The sequence below is a fragment of the Leptonotus elevatus genome, chromosome 5 (genome assembly GCF_054856555.1).
Source record: "Leptonotus elevatus isolate MCC_2025b chromosome 5, RoL_Lele_1.0, whole genome shotgun sequence".
Lineage (NCBI taxonomy): Eukaryota > Metazoa > Chordata > Actinopteri > Syngnathiformes > Syngnathidae > Leptonotus > Leptonotus elevatus.
This window is the reverse complement of record NC_141243.1, coordinates 1,362,964-1,385,999: the sequence shown is the minus strand read 5'-3', so window position 1 is coordinate 1,385,999 and position 23,036 is coordinate 1,362,964. Positions and strand designations below refer to the sequence as shown.

The 23,036-nt window shown below is 41.7% G+C and overlaps 1 protein-coding gene across 2 annotated transcripts in view; it reads right to left on the bottom strand.

Annotated features, from left to right (window-relative positions):
* fras1 (Fraser extracellular matrix complex subunit 1) overlaps positions 1 to 23,036 on the bottom strand; it is a 149,073-nt gene that overhangs the window by 6,948 nt on the left and 119,089 nt on the right. For both annotated transcript variants that reach the window (XM_086076384.1, XM_086076386.1), the window contains 26 exons: positions 22,233 to 22,499; positions 21,385 to 21,573; positions 20,665 to 20,784; positions 18,569 to 18,748; positions 16,839 to 16,963; positions 15,567 to 15,707; positions 15,210 to 15,440; positions 15,021 to 15,134; positions 13,559 to 13,715; positions 12,867 to 13,026; positions 11,715 to 11,883; positions 10,321 to 10,567; positions 9,203 to 9,547; positions 8,235 to 8,395; positions 8,010 to 8,157; positions 7,070 to 7,275; positions 6,442 to 6,598; positions 5,435 to 5,635; positions 5,172 to 5,359; positions 4,197 to 4,472; positions 3,681 to 3,913; positions 2,568 to 2,728; positions 2,146 to 2,360; positions 1,303 to 1,453; positions 1,104 to 1,211; positions 869 to 1,028 (listed from right to left, as the gene is read on the bottom strand). In XM_086076384.1, the coding sequence (XP_085932510.1) occupies positions 869 to 1,028; positions 1,104 to 1,211; positions 1,303 to 1,453; positions 2,146 to 2,360; positions 2,568 to 2,728; positions 3,681 to 3,913; positions 4,197 to 4,472; positions 5,172 to 5,359; positions 5,435 to 5,635; positions 6,442 to 6,598; positions 7,070 to 7,275; positions 8,010 to 8,157; positions 8,235 to 8,395; positions 9,203 to 9,547; positions 10,321 to 10,567; positions 11,715 to 11,883; positions 12,867 to 13,026; positions 13,559 to 13,715; positions 15,021 to 15,134; positions 15,210 to 15,440; positions 15,567 to 15,707; positions 16,839 to 16,963; positions 18,569 to 18,748; positions 20,665 to 20,784; positions 21,385 to 21,573; positions 22,233 to 22,499 (4,810 nt within the window). The remainder of the gene's footprint in view (positions 1 to 868; positions 1,029 to 1,103; positions 1,212 to 1,302; positions 1,454 to 2,145; positions 2,361 to 2,567; positions 2,729 to 3,680; positions 3,914 to 4,196; positions 4,473 to 5,171; positions 5,360 to 5,434; positions 5,636 to 6,441; positions 6,599 to 7,069; positions 7,276 to 8,009; positions 8,158 to 8,234; positions 8,396 to 9,202; positions 9,548 to 10,320; positions 10,568 to 11,714; positions 11,884 to 12,866; positions 13,027 to 13,558; positions 13,716 to 15,020; positions 15,135 to 15,209; positions 15,441 to 15,566; positions 15,708 to 16,838; positions 16,964 to 18,568; positions 18,749 to 20,664; positions 20,785 to 21,384; positions 21,574 to 22,232; positions 22,500 to 23,036) is intronic.

Here is a 23,036-nt window from a genome sequence, read left to right as displayed (position 1 = left end):
TGAATACTTTGTCCTTCACTCCCCAAAACGTATTTATACGTTTTTTTTTAATGTTTTTTCTTTTAAATGCTAGAGCATACAGAAGGCTTTGATGCAGCCTCTCAACTGCAAAGAACGGTTGAGGAAATGGTAGTTTAAAAAAACCGACAGCAGAGTATAAGAGATCAGCCAGGGCCATGTTGCAAAAAAGCTCTTTTTGTCAGTGTTTTCAACAGGAATATGAATAACTATGGAACTTAGCTATATTCTAATGCTAATTTCTGCAAAATGAAAACGGATACAAACATACTTTTTTTCATGATGAAAGAAGAGACTTTAATCTTTCTTTTGGTAGGTTCCATGTTTTGATAGCAATAGAACACAATATTCTGTTGGCCTTGCAAAATCAGTCAAAATTCAGTAAAACAGCCGGGAACAAAGGGGGGTTGCTTCAGTGAAAATGGCTGCGAGTGAATGAGTTAAGAATCCCTGTTCTACCCGAAAGGCCCACGTTTGAATAGAACGGAAAACGCACCGCATCCGTTCCGCAGTCAGTGGGAATTGGGAGTAACATATTTAGGATTCAGTCCATGGATCGTGACTGTTGGGAATAGCTTTTGAGTGGAATGTCCTACAAGCAAAATCCTAACTTCTATTCCACATTTTTAGTGGTAAGCGTTCTGACATCCTACAACATCGAGAAGTATCAGAGATGCTGTTTATGCAGTCCACAGACCCACTCCTAATTCTTGTCCAAAGTCTTCCCGGTCTTCTGTTTCTTTTGCCTGCGGGATGTACGCGCAATCCAACAGATCCCCCTTGACTTGTACCACAGTGAACCTCGCAAGACCAGAACCTCGCAAGACCAGATAGGAATCAGGAGGCTGACCTGCTGTAGGAGCTGGTGGCCCTCCACAGCTGGTAGGGCGAGTCAAAGGTTTGAGCGCTCCAAAGCAACTGGATGTCGAACTCGATGCCTCCCAGGTGGTCCGGGGCCAACAGGTGGGACTTGTGTCCGGGCAGAGTGTGGTGTTCTGGGACAAACTGGCCTAAAGGAGGAAGGGGGGGGGGGACCAAATAGTACATGCTGAAGAAGCCAAGACCCTCAAGTTTTATCAACTTACCTCTAAATTTAGCATGTGTTTTAAACTCGATGACCAGCCGCCCATCCTCGCGGATGTAGATCCTTATGATCTGGAGTCTGGCGGAGAGCACGCTGTCTGTCTGGATGCCTGAGAAAGACAAAACAAAACACAAAGATCAAGTCAGTATATCACACCAACCGGTTATGGTCCGACTAAAACCCGACTGAAACTACCCAACCTGTCCTCCATAGCACGGTGTCGTAGAAGAAGGAGAACTCCATCTCTGTGTGATGCTCCAAAGAAGCCCAACCTCGCGGAGCCGTTACGTAGATGTAGGATACGTAGAGCGGAACCTGAACCGTGAGGAAGGACTGAGCCGAGTCTCGGACCTGGAAGATCAGAAAAGCTTTAAGTTGAAGGTCTGTTGTTTTCGCGTTGTTTTTTTCGTTTTGGGCAGCCCACAGATTGACTCTAAAGCCATTTTCATTGAAGCATCCTCCTTCGCTCCGGCCTGTTTTGCTGGATTTTGACAGATTTTGCAAGGCCCACAGATTATTGTGTTCTATTGCTAATAAAAAACATGGAATCTACCAAAAGAAAGATTAGAGTCTCTTCTTTCATCAGGAAAAAAAATTCTATCTGTTTCGGTTTTGCAATTAGCATTAGAGTTACGCATATAGAGCTAAATTTCATCATTATTCACAAATCTGTTTAGAACTGTGGGGAAAAGAGCTTTTTTGCAACATGGTCTTGGTTGATCTCTTATACTCTGCTGCCACCTGCTGGCTGTTTTTGTAATAACTACCATTGCTTCAAGTATTCTCTTCAGTTCAGAGGCTGCATCAAAGCTTCCTGTATGCTCTAGCATAACCCCCCCCCAATAAAAAACGTCTTTGGGACACTGGCAATATTTATATGTTTTTGGGAGAAAATGAGTTAACAAGCAGACGTATCCGTCCAAGTACCAAACTGGCTGACAAATGACCAGATTGTAGGAAAAAAGAACGTCCGGCAGGTCTTCAGAAAGTCGTAGTGCAGCTAGCTTTGTTGTGCGCGAGCGGTCAGGCAAATTGCCGCGTACCTGAAAGTCGGCGGTGACAGAACCACCGCAGACGTCAATGAGCTCCGTCATGTCGTAGTAGGCGTCGAAGGTCCAGATGCAGCTCTTGAGGTTGAGGTGCTTGTACAGCTGGATGCTTCTGGCCTCACGCACGTTGGGGTTGAACTGGTACGGCCGGTCGTAGCCCGGACCCAGGGAGATGCTGTCGTAGGACACGTCGTCCAGGAAACCCGTCTCTGCAGGGACAAAATGAGGCAGAGTCGATTGAGCCCACTCCAGCCATCGATGGCTCAATTTGACTTATGACTTGTTTAACCCAATGAATGGCTCAATTTGCTTTGGACTTGCTTGAAACTTGATGTCCAAGTCTCAAAACCGGCTTGGTGACCTGCACACGCGGCGCATATGTAACTTGCTCGGTTTTGGTTGGCGAAAGGATTTACCGGAGAGACCCTGCAGGTCTTTGAGGGTGACCAGGTTGGAACAGACGTGCTGCTGCCGGTAGATGGACTCCGACAGCAAGAAGTGGAGGTTGTGCAGGGGCATGGTGGACACCAGGGGGAGCATTCCGTCCTGGTGAGGGATCTGCACCGAGATGTGGATTCTGGACACAATTAGTCACGTGCACGGTCAACAACAGGAGTGGGAAAACTTTGTTTAGTGTTTTGCCTTGAGGCAATCTCTCAATCTCTCACTCTCTCAATCACTCTCACTCTCACTCTCACTCTCACTCTCACTCTCACTCTCACTCTCACTCTCACTCTCACTCTCACTCTCACTCTCTCTCTCTCTCTCTCTCTCTCTCTCTCTCTCTCTCTCTCTCTCTCTCTCTCTCTCTCTCTCTCTCTCTCTCTCTCTCTCTCTCTCACTCACTCACTCACTCACTCACTCACTCACTCACTCACTCACACTCTCTCTCTCTCTCTCTCTCTCTCACTCACTCACTCACTCACTCACACTCTCTCTCTCTCTCTCTCTCTCTCTCACTCTCACTCTCACTCACTCACTCACTCACTCACTCACACTCTCTCTCTCTCTCGCTCTCTCTCTCTCTCTCTCTCTCTATATATATATATATATGTTATATTAATTTGACAGAAGTGGCTTTATTTATTGTGGATAAAAGAAAAAATGAGTAAAATTAAAGCATATTTGATATTTATTTTATATAATAATTTTAAGTAATAATTACTTCTTTTTTTTTTATTGAATTTAATTGAAATTTATTCGGACAGCACCACATAATATCACCACAAAAATCGTGAAAAATACACACACAGAAAAAAAAACTAACCTCAACAAACATATATATACAATATTCACATACAAATGGTATTATGGCTAATAGCATTTAAAAGAAGAGAGAACAATTATTTTATTTTTGAAATAAGCTATTTTACATAATTATAAAAAAAGATATATTTCAACCTCATTTGCAAATGACCCCTCCCATCTGTTTGTTTTCGAACTCAAACGTGGCTCCTGCGCAAAAAAAAGTTTGCACCCTCCCGTCCGTCCACGCGAACCAGCTCCAAAGCGAAAAAGTTGCCTCTCACCGGTTGGGATGTTCTTTGTGCTTGACGTCCAGATATTTGAGCGTGGCGACGAAGGACTGAGCCTGGAAGCCTCGCGCGGTCCCGGTGGTGACGGGCGTGTGGCAGATGGCGCCGTCGGTCCCCACGGTGGCGATGTTGCTCCGCAGCGGCGTTCCCAGGTGACCCGCTTTGTCGCGGGCTTGCGCCACGCAGCGCACGTGGAAGCGGCGGCTGAAGTAGATGCTGTCCAACACCTGACAAGCACAATTGTTGTGGATAGATAAAGTCTACACACCCCTGTTCAAATGCCTGGTTTTGTGTGTAGGCCAAGATAAATCATCTAATGCATCGGGCTTTTCAGCATTCCCACGCAATTTCTGCCTAGTTTTGCAAATTATTTTCCATCACAAAAAAACAAAACAAGCATTCGAGCAGGGGTGTGTAGACTTTTTATATGCACTTTACATCAGAGTTTTGGCAGTGTACAAGTGAAGGCTTGAGACGTAGGACTGTCCCAAATGGTTCGGGTGGTCTCACCATGTGGTTGACGCCCGTGTACGGGGTGGTGTCGGTCACCGTCTCGAAGGGCGAGCGTGCCCCGTTGGTGTCGGTGGGCGCCGCCGCCTCCCAGGAGAAGTGCACCTGGGTTTGGTTGATGCCCGCCTCCTCGCAGCGTTCCTTCATCAGCGGGTACTTGGGGTAGTGCGGGTCGCAGGGCGTGACGCACACCAGGGGGTAACCCGGCGAGGGCGTCTTCTTGCTGCCCTCCTTGGTCACCTCGTGGACGAGGTCGTAGTCGGCCAGGGAGACCACCTGAGGACCGTACATTTTTCAATGCGAGTTTACAGTAGTGGCGGTTGAGTTGAAAGTACTCGATGAATAAAGTCGAGTTGAGTACGCAGGCAGGTTTGAATGCATTTTTTTATTTTTTCAACAAAAAAAAGTCTATGCTCTGTATGTGTTGCTGCTACACGTGCACAAAGTAGCAGGATTAGCCACTCTATGGTATTTAGCATTAGCATTAGGCTAGCAGACTATTGTTAGAGGTGATGAGATGGTTTGCTCGAACATTTTTGTTGTATGTTTCGTTTGTACGTGTTGCTGTTCCATGCGTGTCAAAGTAAAGGTTGTTTGAAGGTTTAAGTTTACTGTCACTTCAATGCTAATTTCCATGAGCTCGTCTATGGCGTTTCACTTTATATGTTAGCATTAAGCTAGGAGATTTAGTTAGATAAAATCATTTGCTTTGGTTGAACATTTTTGGTGCTTAAATCTAGGCCCGATCCTCCATTTTCATGCACGGGTTTTCGTAAGATTCTTATATTCCTAGTTTTTGTACTTCCGCTGCGTTTTCATACAGTTAGAAATATTGCGATATCACGATATTGCCGATATCGTTACATCCCTAATACTTTATACTAATGTCTTCTAGTAAGTTTCAAAGTGATTTGAAAATAAATAAATAAATATTTCCTCTCAATATCACAGGTTTTCGCCGCAAGTTGTCCTTACAATGGGCGGGGCCGGAAGGATGAGACTGCCGGCAGCTTCCTGGTCCAGAATGGTGACGGTCGCTGTGGTGATCTCGCCCAGCACCGCCTCCACGGGGTCGTCGGGGCCGAGGACCAAGGAGAAGGACTCGTGCCACTCCCTGTCCTCGTTGGACACGATCTCCACCTTGAAGAGGACGTGGTCCATCCCTGAGGAGATCCGACATGTGAACACACAAGAACATTCGAGCATTACTCATGTTTTGTATTTCCCCTTTCACCCACCAGGGGTGAACTTGAGGACCCGGCTCTTGGGGTTGTAGTCCACTCCGGACTGGGCCGAGCCGTCTCGCGTGCTGCAGCGGACCTTGGAGGTCCGGTCCAGGTCCCCACTCCGGACCACTTTGACGTTGAGGACCTCCACGCCGTCTGGACCGGGAGGCTCTCGGACTTGATAGGACGCCTGCTCCAACTCGATGGTGGGAGCTTGAAATGACAATTGATGTTTTTTTTTTTTTTTGATAACATTTAAATGAGACAAAAATTGTTGAACGATAAATAGTTTCAAGAAAAACAAACAAACATGTAATGCTTAGTGCAGCATTTAACTCATTTGCTCCCAAAACGTATAATTACGTTTTATTTTTTAAAACATTACATGTCCCAAAGACGTATTTATACGTTTTAAAATTATTATTTTATTTTTTTTATGCTAGAGCATACAGAAGGCTTTGATGCAACCTCTGAACTGCAGAGAACAGTCGAAGAAATGGTAGTTATTACAAAAACGGCCAGCAGCTGGTAGCACAGCAAAGGAGATCAACCAGGGCAGTGTTTAAAAAAAGCTCATTTACTGGAACTTAGTTATATTCTAATGTGTATACATTAAACAGATTCAAACAAAATAATTTAATAAATGGAAATTATTGTTTTTGTAATTTTACAAACTATTTAAACTGTAAAAGTACACTATTAAATATTAGTTATTCATTTATTGGCACTAAACAAGTAAAACGTCATTTTAACATATCATGATGAAATCAAAATAATTTTGCAAAACATTACTAGTGCTTAAAAATGCAATAAAATGAAAATATAATATAATAATATATATATTTTTTTTTTATAAAATTCATTAGTTAGTAAGGTGTTTTAAGTTTTTAAGTTAAAACATGGATGCCATACTTTACAGTTCCCATGTGTTGATCCTTGCAAGATGGCTGACCATCATAAAGTGATGTGCTACTTCAGAGGATGAATTTCCGTCAAAAGTTGCCATTTGTGCCACTCACCATCTTCATCGTTGGTGATGGTGACGGTGACGACGTCCCTCTCGCCGATCATGGCGCCGCTCCAGTGGTCCCCCGTCGGCGTCCCCAGGTGAACCTGGAACTCTTCTTCGGGCTCGAACACCGAGTCGTCGTTCACGCGGACCGTGCAGTTCTTCACCTGTCGTGCAGATGTGCAGAAACCCTCACATAAGGTAGGAGGCAAAAGTCTACACACCCCATAAATTAAAATAAATCGAATTAAAAAAACTTTCTATCATATTGCGACATCATGTAATCTGTACAACTCAACTGAAAAGGGATTTAAGTTTTTTTGAGAAAAATAATATAAATTAAAAAACGAGATCATGTGCACGCCCTCAAATAAATGTGGCCAGCTTCAGAATGAACCGGTCAAAAACGAAGAAGGGTAACAACTAAGTAGGTAACTGTGACAACATAATGCTGCAAACTGTAATCACTTATGTCGAAGTAAATAAAGTGATTGCAACAAGGTCAATTCAACAAATACATGTCAGGACTAGAACAGTTGAACTTTTTTTGTATGTCACGAAAACCTGGCTTTTGAACAGGGGTGTGTAGACTTATTCTATCCACAGTGCCGGACTGAGGCCAGCGCGGCGGTCGCTACCTTCTCCCCGCGCAGGAAAGTGACGCGCGACTCGTCCACGTTGGGGCGCTCGCGGAAGTCGTCCATGACGGCGGCCGACATGGTGCGCGTGAAGCAGCGCGCCGACGACGTGAAGGACAGGTCGCCCGTGCGCACCACGGGCAAATGCAGGTCGCCGTCGCGCTCCTTCACCGTGTAGGCGCTCTTCGCAAACTGCATGCTGGGGACTGAATTCCAAAAAATATCATTCAAGTTACATTGAAATACAATCATGATCAACTTTTGAAAATTAACAATATTTACAAGTGAACAATTGTTGTTGTTATACGGTACTTGTTTTTTGTTTTTTAACTCATTTGTTACCAAAAACTTATGTTATATTTGAAATATTACCATTCAAAATATGTATTTTTTTTATACTAGAGCATACAGAAGGCTTTGATGCAGCCTCTAAACTGAAGAGAACGGTTAAAGCAATGGCAGTTATTACAAAAACGGCCAGCAGGTGGCAGCAAAGCAAGAGATCAACCAGGGCCATGTTGCAAAAAGCTCTTTTCCCACAGTTCTTAATAGATTTGTGAATAATGAGGAAACTGAGCTATATTTTAATGCTGCAAAAACCGAAACAGATACAGAAATATATATATATCTTAAAAAATAATAAATAAAAAAATAAAAAAAGGAAAAAAAATAAGAAAAAAATAAGAAAAAAATAAGAAAAAAAATAAGAAAAAAAATAAGAAAAAAAAATAAGAAAAAAAAAAGAAAAAAAATAAGAAAAAAAATAAGAAAAAAAATTATAAAATAAATATATATATTTTTCCTGATGAAAGAAGAGACTCTATTCTTTCTTTTGGTATATTTCCTGTTTTTATAGCAATAGAACACAATATTGTGTGGGCCTTGCAAAATCAGTCCAAATCCAGTAAAGCAGATTGAAAAAAAATCTGTGCGGACGTACTGTCCTGGAAAGTGTCGGCGATGACCACGTTGGCCTCGTAGGGCTCCTGCAGGACGGCCCCTTGCGGAGAACTCAGGAAGACCACGAAGGACTCGGAGCCCTCGATGGACGGATTCTGGACGTCGTCCAGGATGGTCAGACTGCACGTCTGCCGGGAGAAAGAAGCAATCACGCTCAGGCTGACCGACAAGGTTGGGCCGATTCCCGAGCGCGGCCGGTTCTCACCTCTTGGGTTCTCCCTGGCTTGAACTCCACCTTTTTGGAGCTGGGGATGTAGTCCACGCCGGGGCTGGCCGACGGGGGGTCGGCGGGCCGGGTGGCGCACCACACTGACGTGACGGAGGACAGGTCGCTGCCGTGGCGCAGCACCGGAATTTCGATGGTGCCTGTCAGACAATACGGTAAAAAGGACGAATAAAATAAATATGACGAATGAGTCGGAGTATTTGGAGACGGCTCTTTGGAATACTTTTGGCTTCTAAGATGATCATATCTTCCAAAAATATTCTACAGTTAAAAACAGGTGGGTCAAAAATAACCCAATTTCGGGTCACAAAGGGACTGATCCACGACTGGGGTCAATTTTTTTTGCTTTCCCCAAAATTTGTTCGTTATATACAAAACAACCCATTTTTCTCACAAAAACAGTTGGGTCAAAAACAAACCAAATTGAAGGGAACGGACTTTTGGTGTAATTGCTGCATCAGCCCCCCCCCCCCCCCCGCGAGTCAAATGAATAATTAAACAGCCAAAAATGGGGTTGTTTTGCACACAATAAATACAAATTGGGTTGTTTTGTGGGTTATTTAGTGACCAAACATTTTGGGTTAAATTAATAACCAAAAGGTTGAAAAAAGAAACAAATTAATTGGGTTGTTTTGTGGGTTATTCATCATTTGACCCAAGTTTTTGGGTTAAATAAATAACCCAAAAAGTTGGGTGATTCTATTAACCCAACTTTTTGGGCTATTCATTAAGTGAAATGAAGAACCCACAAAACAATTTGATTTGGCACAAAACAGCCCAATTTTGTTGCTTTTTTGTGTGTCCTGTGCTTGAAAAAAAAAAACTTGTGTCAGTCCCTTTAGACCCATTTCGGTCGAAACAGTCGACCCAAACAGTTTTTCGAGTGTACCATTCTAAATTGACACAATTGCGATCAAATATGGCATAAATAAATGGGCCGAGGGTACCGGCGTCTTCGCCGAAGGTGAAGGTGTCGTTGCCGAGCGTGACGGTGGAAGCATCGTTGGGCCCGTCGATGACCACCTGGGCCACGGCCACGCGGCCAATGCGGGCGTTGTCCGAGGGCTCGGACAGCACCAGCTGCAGCTCCTCGGACAGCTCGTACTCGCTGTCGTCCACCAGCGTGACGTCGCACGTTGACACGGCCACGCCGGGTCCCAGCACCACGCGGTTCTCGGGCTCCGCGCCGCGACTCTTGTAGTCGGAACCCGACTCCAGGGCGTGGAGGCTGCTGCCCTGAGCCGACTTGGACACCGTGCGGCACAGGGCCGACACGGTGCTGGACGTGTCGCCTGGGTGGAGGGCAGCGACAGGAATAACATTTAAAAAGAATGCAAACTATTTACTGCAGGCAGTTTCAACGTTGGGCGCCGATTTCAATCTTAATTTTTGTTTTTTTATTTAAATAATCGTTTTCTTATTTTGCTTGCGTGGGTTTTCTCCGGGTACTCCGGTTTCCTCCCACATTCCAAAAACATGCATGGCAGGTGAATTGGACACTCCAAATTGTCCACAGGTGTGATTGTGAGTATGATTGTTCGTCTCTGTGTGCCCTGCGATTGGCTGGCAACCAGTTCAGGGTGTACCCCGCCTACTGCCCGAAGCCAGCTGGGATAGGCTCCAGCAACCCCCGCAACCCTTGTGAGGACAAGCGGTACAGAAAATGGATGGATGGATGGTTTTCTTATTTTATAAATGCATTCAACTATTGCTCAAAACAAAATGTCATTGAATCAAATATATTTTATTTTGTTTCTTAAATCATCTAACTTCGTAAATATTTGATTGGTTTGAATCAAATGAAAATGGTCAAAACTGTCTTTTTTTTTTTACATTTCTTGATATTAAAATGTAATTGATTTAATAAAAAATATATTAATTGATAAGTTATTTTTAAATAATTGTTTTCATTTTATTTGATATCATTTGATAAATCTGGGTTATTGTAACAGTTTTGGGTTGCTTTGAGAGTTATTTATTTGATTACAATTTTGAGGTTAAACGTGTCAGCCCAAAAAGCCCCAAAGTCTTTTTTTGGACCCATCAAAGTGGTTTTAGGGCGTACCTTTTCTCTCGACGGGCACACGTACGACACCGGCACTCTCGTTGACGTGGAAGGTCTTGCGGTGGAACGCCAGCGTGGGCTCGTCCTCGGTGTCGTTGATGTTGACGAGGGCGCGCGTGTTGCTGCCCAGCAGGGCGTAGACGGGCATGCTGAGCTCCACGTGGAAGCTCTCCGCGCCCTCGAACAGCATGTCGTCGTTCAGCGCCACCGTGCAAACCTTCACGTCCTCGCGCTCGTCAAACTGCACCTGAGAATGAAAATGCGGTCGAGAGGAAGTAAATCAGCTGAGTGTGCATAAACAAGCACTCAATCAGAAAATTTAATAATTGAAAAAATTATAATAATTGAGAGGGTGAAATATCTTTTTTTTTTTTTAAAGGGAAACCCCCCAGGAGTATAAAAAAAATTACAAATACACAAAAAAAGCCAGTAAAAAAAAAAAAAAAAAAAATGAAATAAGCAAGTGTAATTCAAATAATATAGCAAATATCAAAGCACCCACGAAAGCAAAAAAATAAAATAAAATCAAAACAAACTAAGCCTGGGAAAATAAAAATAAAATAAACAATTATAACAATAAAAAAGAAAATAAAGAAAATAAAGCCAGTATAAATATAAATAAAATAATATTCAAATAGGCCAGTAAAAAGTACACATAAAATTATAAAAAAAATTGAAAATACAAAACAAAGTAGAAGGGGAATACCCAGGAGGAAAAAAAATAATTAAATATGGCATTAAAAAAAAAAAGCCAGTAAAATACAAAAAAATTAACAAATAAATGAAATAAGGAAGTGGAATTCAAATAATATAGCAAATATAAAAGCACCCACGAAAGCAAAAAAATAAAATAAAATAAAATCGAAACAAACTAAGCCTGGGGAAATAAAAATAAAATAAACAATTATAACAATAAAAAAGAAAAAGAAGAAGAAGAAAATAAGACAGTATAAATATAAATAAAATAATATTCAAATAGGCCAGTAAAAAGTACACATACAATTATAACAAAAATAGAAAATACAAAACAAAGTCGAAGGGGAATACCCAGGAGGAAAAAAAAAATTAAATATGGCATAAAAAAAAAAAGCCAGTAAAATACAAAAAAATTAACAAATAAATGAAATGAGGAAGTGGAATGCAGTGAAGTGCAAATAATATAGCAAATATAGATCATAAATCACCATATGATTACAAATAGGCCAATAAAAAGTACACATAAAATTATAACAAAAATAGAAAGTACAAAACAAAATGCTCTTGTAGCAGTATACTGAAGAAAAAAACCTCAGCTCATAATAGTACAAATAAAACCAAATACAATTAAAAACAATAAAAGCTTACTGTAACCCTAAATACAGCAGAAGAAAATGTTTCAATCTTGCGGCGTTTACCTGTCCGGCGTATTCCACGTAGTCGTACTGTCCGGGGCGCGAACCCGCGCCGCCGCCAGAGGTGGCGCTGCCCTGCTCGGTGCGACACAGCACGATGGCGTACTGGTTGAGGTTGCCCGTCCTCTTCACCGTCACCGCCACCGTGCCCGCCTTCTCCGACACGTTGTAACTGCCGCCGCGATACAATTGGGGTCAAAAACGGCAGTTTTCAAGTCCCAGTTCAGATTTGCATACCTTCAATTTCCCTTTACTGAAACTAACGTTTTTGACTGAAATCAAGACATTTAAAGACAGTTCATTTGATTTAAATTCACAAATATTTATTTTTGCTGTAGTTTTTAAAAATATTTTGGATTTTACATTTAATAAATCCAAATTTCTGACTTCTTTTTTGCTTCCTCAAAGTGATGAGGTTATTTTGTTTGTTTAAAAATGCAACATTTTTGTTTCAATCTCTAATTGAAATGTATTTGTTTTTAATTAAAGGAGCAAATAAATTAAAGAATTTAAAATTACATTTCAGACTTATTTTCATTACTTTAGTGATGTTACATGATCTAAATACATTTAAAAAAAAATCTAATTGCTAGTATTGTTTAATTTGAACATTTTAAGACATTTAAATCAATGTTCAAACTTCTTTTCATTTCTACAGTTGTAAAGATTTAAATAGATTTGATTGTATAAAAAAATTATATATATATATATATATATTTTTTTTTTAAGAGCTCAGTATTGTTCATTCGGAAATGTCATCATCATTGCTCTTTTATTTTTATTTTTTTTATATATATATATATATATATATATATATATATATATATATATATTTTTTTTTTTTTTTTTTTTTTTTGTGTGTGTGTGTGGGTGAGTATGTGTAAAAAATTATATTAATGTTTGCTCAATACAAATATAAATATTTAATTGAAATATATATTTTTTTCATTTTCATTTATTCATTATATTGATTTAAAAATATATCTATTAAAAAGTTTGAAAGTTAATCAAATTCTCTATAAGACATATTTAGCAAATTCCAGACTACTTTTTGTTTCCTCCCGGTGACGTTATAAGATCTCATTTCATGATTTCGACAGCGAAACAGGCGCAGGTAAGAAATACTTCCAATCCAATAAAACCAAAAATGCAAACCTTTTGTGCTGGAAGCTGATGAGCGACCACTGGACGTGGAAGACGTTGTCGCGGACCACGTTGGGCTTGCTGTCCTTCACCAGGAAGTGGAAGTTGTCCGTGGTCTCCTGCGCGCTCTCCTCGCGCAGCACGTAGCGGATCAGGCCCAAGTTGATGTCGGCTGAAGGGTTCAACGGGTTCGCAATCTGTCAGTCTATTTCAAATTGCTACGTTTGAAATTCCTGCTGATTTGTTTCAAGCCCCCCCCCCCCCCCCCCAAAAAAAACCCAAAATGTTTTTCGAGCATAACAAACTCATTTTAAAGCGTATTGACAAAATACTGAATGATCTGGAAGGCGCCTGTTAAGACCTTTAATTAAAGGTATGACCAAAGATGGTTTGTTGAAGCGTAACTTGACCTTTGTGATTCCCACAAGGTTAAAGGTCAAATGGCACCGCGAATGAATCAGGTTGGCTTGGCTACAGTATCGACCGACTGCGTGCGCGCCAAGATTAAAGTCAATCAAACGGAAAATGTTTTGCGTTTTATGCATCTGGCCTTCACGTGACCTTGACTTTGAAGCTCCGCCTTCAAGCTCTGACCTGTTGAAAAGGCCTCCAACTTAATGAAGAATTTCAAATGTTTCGGCGCAAGACTTGCAAGCGAGGGCAAAACGGCAGGCGAATGGTGACGGTGAAAGATTGGTCGCCACCTTGCGTGAAGGAGCTGACGCGGGCGCCGGCCGCCGCCGCCGCTTTGTTCTCCAGGAAGCCGCGCTTGGGCTCGCTGGTGACCTCGTACACCAGCTGCTCGTCGTCCGTGTCCGGGTCCACGGTCAGCAGCTCCTTCTTGGTGATCAGATTGGTCGCCTGCGGGAGGAAAAACAACGACGACAAACACAGTGAATAATACAATGCAATGTGAAATTGGGTTGGAAAAAAATGTCAATGAAAAGACAAAGCTCTTCTCGCACTGAAGTGTTTGCACCAGCAGGGGGTGCTGTAACACAACCAGTGTGATCTTTACTGAGCCTCATTGCAAAGAAGAAATGAAAAACGAGGGTTGTAGAGAGTTAGGGTTTCAAGATAGAGTTTAACACAGGATTTTTTTTTTTGAAAGTCAAGGTTAAAGGTTAAAACTACACTTTCAAGCCAGGGTTCGGGATTGAAAGCCATGTTTTGAGCCTATGATAGGGTTTTTAATAACAGTAAGGGTTTCCAACAAGAGTTAAGGTTTGTAGCCTGTAACAAGGATTAGGGTTTCCAAAATTATGGATATGAAAGGTCTCTCAATTGGGGTTTCAAGCCAGGGTTAAGGTTTTAAACTAGGTTTAGGGTTCCAAATAAGGGGTTTTAAGTTACCTAGGTTAAGGGTTTCAAGTTAGGGAGCAAAATTTGTTTTCAAAAAATAAGGTTAGGGTCCTTATTACAGGTTGGGGTTTCAAAGAAGGGTTGATGTTTCAAATTTGGGTTTCAAGATGGAGTTAGGGTCGCAAAAACAAGAGTTAGTGTTTAAAATTTGGGTTTTAAACCTGGATTAGGGATTCAAATGATGGTTTTAAGCCTTTGTTAGCATTTCAAAGAAAGATCAGGGCTTCAAGCCAGGGTCTCCGCTTTCATATTAGGGTTTTAAGTGTGTTTTAGAGTTTATATAAGGATTCAAATTTGAAATCAGGGTATGCGTTAGGGTTCAAAACTGGGTTCGGGTTTCTCACGAACGTTTCAAAGTGTGTCAAGCCAGCGGAGGTGGCAAATCCAGGCCCAGAAAGTAAAATCCCTGCCACAATTTGGCTTTAGCCTCAAATGCTAGCCAGCCGAGCTAGCTCTCATGGTGCTTTGTTTACCTGCTAGGAAGCTAGCTAGCATCAGAAGCTAAAGTCAAACTTTACTTTCTGGACCTGGATTTGCCACCTCTGTAAATCAGGTTTGAGAGTTCAAATTAGGATTTTAAGACTGCGCTAAGATTTCAAAATAAAGGTTAGGATTTTAAGATGGGGTTTAGGTTGCAAACAAGGAATATTACTTGGAATGAGTTAGACTTTTAGGTTAAGGGGTAGCGTGTCAAGCAAGACATGGGCTTTGAAAACAAGGTCTGGGTTTTTAATTCAGAGTTTTAAGAGTGTTATGGTATCAAGTTTGTTGGGGTTCGAAATGAAGGTTTCAAGCGTGTCGGACCTTGTTGTCCATGTACTCCAACCACTGCAGTCCCAGGTTGGTGACGATTCGCGGCGTGCCGTCATCCACGGGAAGAATTTCAATCTTGAACTTCTGGGGGGCTGCCGTCACGATCTAACAACGCGCACACACGCGTTCATTTTTGAATTGCCTTTGAAATCCGCACACGCGCGCTCGGCGCGTACTCGCCTCCTTGCCGTGGTGGTCCCGCAGCACGAAGAGCAGGTTGGTGCCGTCGGCCAGCGTGAAGGCGAAGCCGTCCTGCAGCGAGTTGGAGCCGTCGTGGTTGTAGCTGACGCGGTTCTGGTAGACGTCGTCCATGGTGAAGGTGGCGGTGGGCCGGTAGTGCTGCCCGTTGCCCGTGCGCTCGATGGCGCCGTGGCGCGGCGGCTGCACCACCGTGAACACGATGGACTCGGCCTAAAGGGCGGGTGAAATCACGCACGGGAATTTGGGGGGGGGGGGGCAAACTTTGCGGCCATCTCGTTCTTCCTCGGAACCTTTCACACATCCCCCCCCAAAAAGGTGTGGGTACGCGCCACCAACCTCGGTGTCGGCATCGGTGGCCTTCAGCTCAAACTCGGTGATGGTTTTCCTCACGCCCTCCTGAACGCGCATGCCGGGAACGTGGAGAAGGGGCAGCGAGTCGTCCACGGGTCTGATGGTGATGTAGAACGTCTGCGCCACCTGGAGGCCGCGGCCGCGGGAAATAGAACCCACAATCAAGGAAGAGAACATTTCAGACCTCGTTACTACTATTACTTTTAATAGACTTCATTTTTGCTGTTTTAGTTTGGTATTTTTCAATAGCTAACTTTTAAAATGACCTTTGAATACATATTGAATTCTTACATTTTTAATCTATTAGTTTTTAATACTAAAAAAAAGACCTCATAAAGTTTCATTGACATTTTCCTTTTGATGAACAAACATACCCTTCAAAATTAAATTTATTACCCTTCAAAATCAACTTAATTTTTATTTTTTTAATGCACAACCTTTTAATATGATTACAAAAAACTTTCACCTTTATATTGTTTTATTTACGACCTTTTAGTAGTAAAATACCCTATTAATTAAGTTCAATACCTTTTAATTAGTACTTTTAGTGTTAATAATTTTTAAAAAATCAATATCTTGAAAAATTCCATATTTCACACATCAATACCTTTTAATTGCATATTTTCTTTTGCACGCAATATTCACTGACTACTTTTCCTTTTTTTTTGCATTTTCCTTTTTTTTCCCTTTTATAAACTTTTATAAACTTTTTTATAATTTTTTTTAATTACTTTTCCTTTTTTAAGACAAAAACCAAACTTTGTACTTTTTTCTATATAAAAAAAACTTTTATTTACCTTTCATTACAAATTAAATTACATTACACTAGCTTTTAATGCTACCATAAAAACACCTTGCAAAATTTCATTGATCTTTTCCTTTTAATTGACTTTTTTTTCTGTTTTGATTGACTTTTTTTTCTGTTTTGATTGACTTTTTTTTTTTTAAATACCTTTAACATAAAATTTAAAATATACCTTTCAAAACTCAATGTATTACTTTTCAAATCTTATAATTTCTCTATATTTGTACTGCCTTTTAATATTACTTATAAAAAATATTTTAGTACTTAAAATAAAAAAATTTGAAGCCATATTTTTTGCATTAAAAATTGTGTGTACGTTTTAGTGCTAATAATACAAAACTTTACCTTGGAATTTTTGTTGACATTTTAATACCTTTTACTGGCATATTTTTTTCTTCACATCAACCAACTACTTTCTGGTATTAAACCAAACAACAACGCTTTGCGGTCACCTCGTTGGTGCCATCTGACACCGTGAAGGAGAATTGGTCGGCGTGCTTTTCTTCTTGGCTGGTGTGAACGTACTGCACGCTTCGGGACGCCAGGTCAGCCTGCGTGAAACTGTCAATTCTCACGCCTGTAAGTTGGAAAAAGCAACAATCGGCGTTTATCTGGGTGGGATCCAGATTCTGACGCCAAAGACGAAGAATAATGTAATCCTGCGAAAAATTCTATTTCATACGTTTCAATACCTTTCAACTGATTTTCATTTTTGAATGTCTACTTTTTTTTCCAGGTGAAAAAGTTCTCTAAATCTTTTTTTTTGTAGTTTTTGTGCTGATTTTGTGGCAGAAGACAATATTTTGCGGGTCCCGAAAGAAGCACAAATTTTTACCCCCCCCCCCCCCCCTCCTTGTTTGCAAACAATTGCCGTCCGTGTCCTTGTTGTTTTTTGCGCCTCCCGTCCTTCACCATCTTAAGGAGACAATAAAGTCCTCTCCGACTAGAAAAACGCTTGCTTATTAACGAGACGATTTGAAAGAATAATCATCTCTAATTGTGATCGTAATGACGGCGCATCACTCCGCTATTTAGTCACAAGAGGCTACGGGAGACATTAAGCGTTTTTCACGGCCGGTAATGAGCTGCAGCTGGGCGCTGAAATTTGCTTTTAGGGAGCGAAGAGATACTTCACATTATTTACGGTTGGCTTGAAGCAGGAGCCAAATGAGAAAAGACAAAGAAACGAGACAAATGCTGACTTTCAAGCCGCTCGTTTTCAAAAGCTTCGGGAGATCAAAACAGTTCAACGTTAACTCTGTAACGTTTTATTGCCAGCGCTAGTGTTCCTTAATTTTCAACCTTTTCAAAATCAAGAACTGGACTGAGTTATATTAATATATGAATATCTCTGCGAAGCTAAGCTAAACCTTAGACACAATAAATAGCCAACAATTTACAAGGTCTTAACTGTTGCCTAAGTTTGAAGCCCAGAAGAACTCGAACAAAATTGATGGTGAGAATGTCACAACACGTGACGGGAGATGGGCCCTAAACCGTTTCAGAAGCGTTCGACCTTCCATCAGATTATTTCAATGTCTGGACGATTTTGCTCCCTTTGAACTTAGCGAGTAACATTTTGAATCGGAATTAATCGCATGACTTCAGTAGTTGACTCACAATTAATCGCACATTTTATATCTGTTCTACTGTTGTACAATAAAATGTACAATAAAGTGTTCATAGTCTTAACATTAGAGTGGAAAAAATGTTAAACTAATAGAAATATGGTTGCATCTGAGTCATTGATTTCATAAAATTCATAAAACTGAGTTGAAATAAAAAAAGATGTACTGTACTGTAAAAAAACAAGTGTGCTATTGATTTGTGTTGAGGTCATTTTCTGCCACTAGATGGCATTATTGCATTTGTTAGACATTGGTGACAGCTATCTAATCTTTAACATGAAGTCACTTTTTTTTTGTTTTTATTGTTAAATACAACTTGGCCCCAGTTTCCACAAATCCATGTATTATTATGAAATGTATTACTTGTCAATTTAGACGTGGACGTGTCTGCTGCGTTGCGACTGGAATTCATCCAGTAAAGGGGCGGTCATTAATCATGCGTAAAAAAAAAAAAAAAAGTGTCGTTAAAGGAACTTTGAATGAACTCAAAATGAACACACTCATTTTGACACCCCTAATTGTAAAAAAAAACAATACTAGAGTGTTGCACCTACCAGGGTGGGCAGCATGCTCCAAGTGTCCGAGGCCGGTCTGCTTGGTGACGCGGTAGAGCAGCTCGCCGGGTTCGCTGTCTTGGTCGCTGGCCGACAACTGCAGCGTGGTCACTTTCTTCCCAGAGTTCTCGTCCAGGACCAGGCCTTTGTTGACCACCACTGATGGGGGCAGGCGGTCCTCTGCGGCGGCACACGCATCGAAGACAAAAACTCTGCTTTAATGCGCTTCTGATTCCGTAGCAGAAGGACAAAATCGCGACATCGAGTTTGAAGGACCCCCCCGGTCAAGGTTACCCAAACGTGTTATCCAGACTTTTTGGTAGCTCTTCTTACGATAAGACATGTCTACTGGTGAGCTAACAAATACACGCACGCACGCACGCACGCACGCACGCACGCACGCACATACACATACTCACCCACATACTCACCCACACACACACACACAAAAATAATAATAATATATATATATATATATAAAAAAAATAATAATAATAATAATAAAAGAGCAATGATGATGACATTTCCGAATGAACAATACTGAGCTCTTAAATAAAAAAAAAAATAATAAAAAAATAAAAAGACATGTCTACTAAACTTTCTTGTGGTAAGTAAAACTGGCTTTAGGGGCAGAATTTTTTTAAAGCTGTCTTTGCGTGAACAGCACTAAAATGGATGCTTCAAAATCCCATGACTTGAGGCCTCCCTGATTTTATGTTTTTTTGGATTTATTGGGGTCTGGATGTTTCTTGGGTTGGGGAGGAGTTCTGGTGGGTGGTGTCTGGTCGGTGCTGGATTTCACCTTCCTTGGTTTTCTTCGGTCCCCTTGGGTCTCCTGACGGCGGTGTTCGGTTTAGGTGAACGGTATGAGATTTTTTCTAATAGGTTTTTTTGGTGAGCTAACAAATACACGCACGCACGCACGCACGCACGCACATACTCATACTCACCCACACACACACACACACAAAAAAAAATAAAAAATAAAAATAAAAAATAAAGAGCAATGATGATGACATTTCCGAATGAACAATACTGAGTTCTTTATTAAAAAAAAAAAGAAAAAAAAGAAAAAAAAATCCCATGACAGACTCCTTGGGCCTTTTGTAGCGTAGCTTCTTGAGATGTATTTGTGGCTCGACTCATGATAGACACATTTTATGTTGCTAAGCAAAACTGGCTTTGGGGGCTGAATTTGAAAAAAACTGAAGGAGGACTTCTGGAAATGACACAATAATGCGTCTTTTGAAACATGGCTTTTTGAGATATTTTTGTCTACTCATGAAGGACATGCCTGCCAAATTTCATTGTGCCAAGTAAAACTTGAATTGTCAAAAAATAAATAAATCAAGGGTAAGCCCATGGTCCAAAGGATTCCACAAGATGGCTGCGAGAAACAAAAATGACAAACTTTTGTGTCAGATAGAAATCTACTTTTTTTTCCTCATGAAAGAAGAGATTCAAATCTTTCTTTTAGTAGGTTCCGTGTTTTGATAGCAATAGAACACAATATTGTGTGGGCCTTGCAAAATCTGTCCAAATCCAGTCAAACGGCTGGGAGCGAAGGGGGTTGCTTCAGTGAAAAATGGCTGCGAGTGAATGAGTTAAAAGGACACAATTGAGCCCAAATTGCCTCTTAAAAGTGAAACCGAAGACTTTCTGTGCCGTTTAAGGCGCGGCTGCTTCAGACTTTTGCGTGGGTTTGCTGATGATCGACAGGCGCAGCAAGTTTGCTGCTCTTGAGGGATATTGGAATTTTGAAATCATCTCGGGAGGCCCGACTGAGTTGGAGTAAATAGAAAAGAAGTGAGAAAAAAATATATATATATATAAAAAAAAAATAAAAAATAAAAATAAAATAAAATAAAAAAAAAAGAAAGAAAAGAAGTGAGAGGGAGAAAATAAATGTGGACTGACACAATCTGCACAAAAAAGCGGAGAAGATGGATGCCAGCAAAGACGGGAGAGTTTCACGGCGAGGCGGCGAGCGACGGGACAGACGCGGAATTACGAGCGCGTTCGAGGAAGAAGAACGCGAGCGAAGAACGATAAGAGGCAATCAGTTCCAGGAAGTTGGAAATTCCAGCTCGACCTACCGAGCACGCTGACGAAGAAGGACTGGTCGATGAGTTTGTTGCCTTCCGGGTCCGCCAGGTTGAACTTGAACGAATGGCTGCCGCCCTTCTCGCCTTTCTCGTGGCTGTACTGCACCAGACCTGCAACGCAAAACGCGCCAAAGTGTTGACATCGATGGGAAAAGACTCACTCAAGGCCAGCGGCGTAGCAACGTTCCCCAGGGGCCCCAAGCAAGAAGATTGGGGGGCCCCGGCAGCCATTTGTAGCACACATAGTGCGTCTTTTCAAAATGGCATATAATCTGTAATCTGCGATAAACAATCACCATTAAAGTGACTTGTGTTGTTTTCGTTGAACTTGAGGAAGAGACAGAAAACAGGAAAACAAAATGACAAATGACGTGGTTGTAAAAAATAAAAAACTTGAATGTACTTGGTCATTTTTTTAAATGACAAATAAATAAATAAAGCCTTACTACGTTGTCATTTTTTTATAGAAAAAAAAAGCCTTACTATACATGGTCTTTTTTTTTTTTTTTAATTAATAAAAGCATTACTACTTTTAATGATCATTTACAAAAATAATCGACTATACGATTGTTTTTGTTTTTTTGTTCTTTAAGACACCCCCCCCCCCCCACCACCTGAGTTGTCATTGCTGCACCGCTAACGTGAAAGATACGTGGTTGGTGTCAAATCAGTCAAGCAATCGCCTGCCTTGCCCAAAGGCTTCGAACAAACCTTTGTTGACGTCCTCCTGCGTGAAACTGCGCACGGGACCTTTTGTGGAAACTTTCTGGAGGCCTCCGCTGGCGCTCAGCTGGACTTTGCCGCTCGGAGGATCTTTTGTCAGGACGTATCGCAGCTTCAGGCTGTCCGAGTCCACGTCGGTCGCCTTCAGGTTCTGCTCGCTGATCTTGGACGAGGAACCTGCGGCAAATGGAATACAGGACAGACTTTTTCTGGGGACTCTTTGGAATATAGAATTTTTTGAAATTTTGTTTTTACTTTTGCATTTTAAATTGCATGCAAATTTTTTTTTTCAATTTTCGCCTTGGTTATTAATAACCTTGATTTTGGTGCAACCCACTTGTTGAGAGTACCCGCATCTCAAATTTGGGTTCATTTGGGGCGAATTTCCTACCACAAGTTTGGAAGTACTGTATGAGTCCTGGAATTCGCCCCTGAATTGTTTGCTTCAAACCAAAATGGCCGACTTCCCGTTCAATTCCAAGCTGGGATCTTTGAGACTTTATCCCGCCACGATAGAAATGTCCACCAAACCTCAGTTTGATCAGTACAACTGGTGTCGGGGGCTAATTGGGTACCGGAATTTGACCGTGAAATGTCTGCTTCAAACCAAAATGGCCGACTTCCTGCTCAATTTGGTCAGACTTTTTCATGCGTCACATGGCCACCAAATGTTATGTTAATCATTTTGTGAGCTGTTTTTTTTTTACGATGATCCCAATATTTATCCAGGATTTGCCTTCTTCAAACCAAAATGGCTGCCTTTTGCTTGACTTTTCGGTAGACACGCCCACCAAATTCCATGTCGATTGGTGAAACGGGCTCATTTTTGAACTGACCGGCTGGCAGCTGCAGGCCTCTGTTGACGGTCATTCGCGGCCCCTCGCTGCGGGTGACGTCCATGGTGAAGCGCAGGCGTCCGCCGGCGTGGGCGTGGACGCCGTCGGTGACGCTGAAGGCCAACTCGTCCGCGCCGCCGCTGACCGTCTCGGGCGTGTAGACCAGCAGGCGGTCCAGGACGTCCTGATAGGTGAAGGTGGACCCCTGCGTCAGGACGCGGCCGTTCTCCAGCGGCTGCGAGTAGAACTGACGCCGGCGGAGTTTACCTGACGGCGGAGAAAGAAAAAAGAAAGAAAAAAATAGATGTCTTTCTTCTGTGGCAAAGCCAAATCAATGCCAATCACTGCCAGCTTTTTCCTTCATTGATGTCCTGTGTGAAAAATACCAACAAGGAATGAAGGGCTGAAAATGGATGCAATGTCCTCTTTTGCTGGTTTCTGTGTGAAAAGGCAGCGATGCACTGTATTGCTGTATTTTTTTCTTGATTTCAGGCAAGCACTTTGTTTTGGTGGATGCCGCTATGGCAGGCAGGATTGAAAGGACAATTTGGCTGCGAAAACACATTGTTTGGAGGTCAGCTCATTGGAGTGCGTGTCATGCTGTGTGTGTGCGTGTGTTTGAGAAATGGCTGCAGTCAGCTTGCAATGGACGTCTCATTTTCAACTTTGTGTGTATTTCTGAGCGCTGCCTCAGCCTTTTAGCGACCACACTGTAGAAACTTCACAGCACAGTGAATGCGAGTGTGTGGACAAGAAAAAGTCCAAATGGAACTAGAGCTGCGTTGTTTTATTAACGCAGAAGGT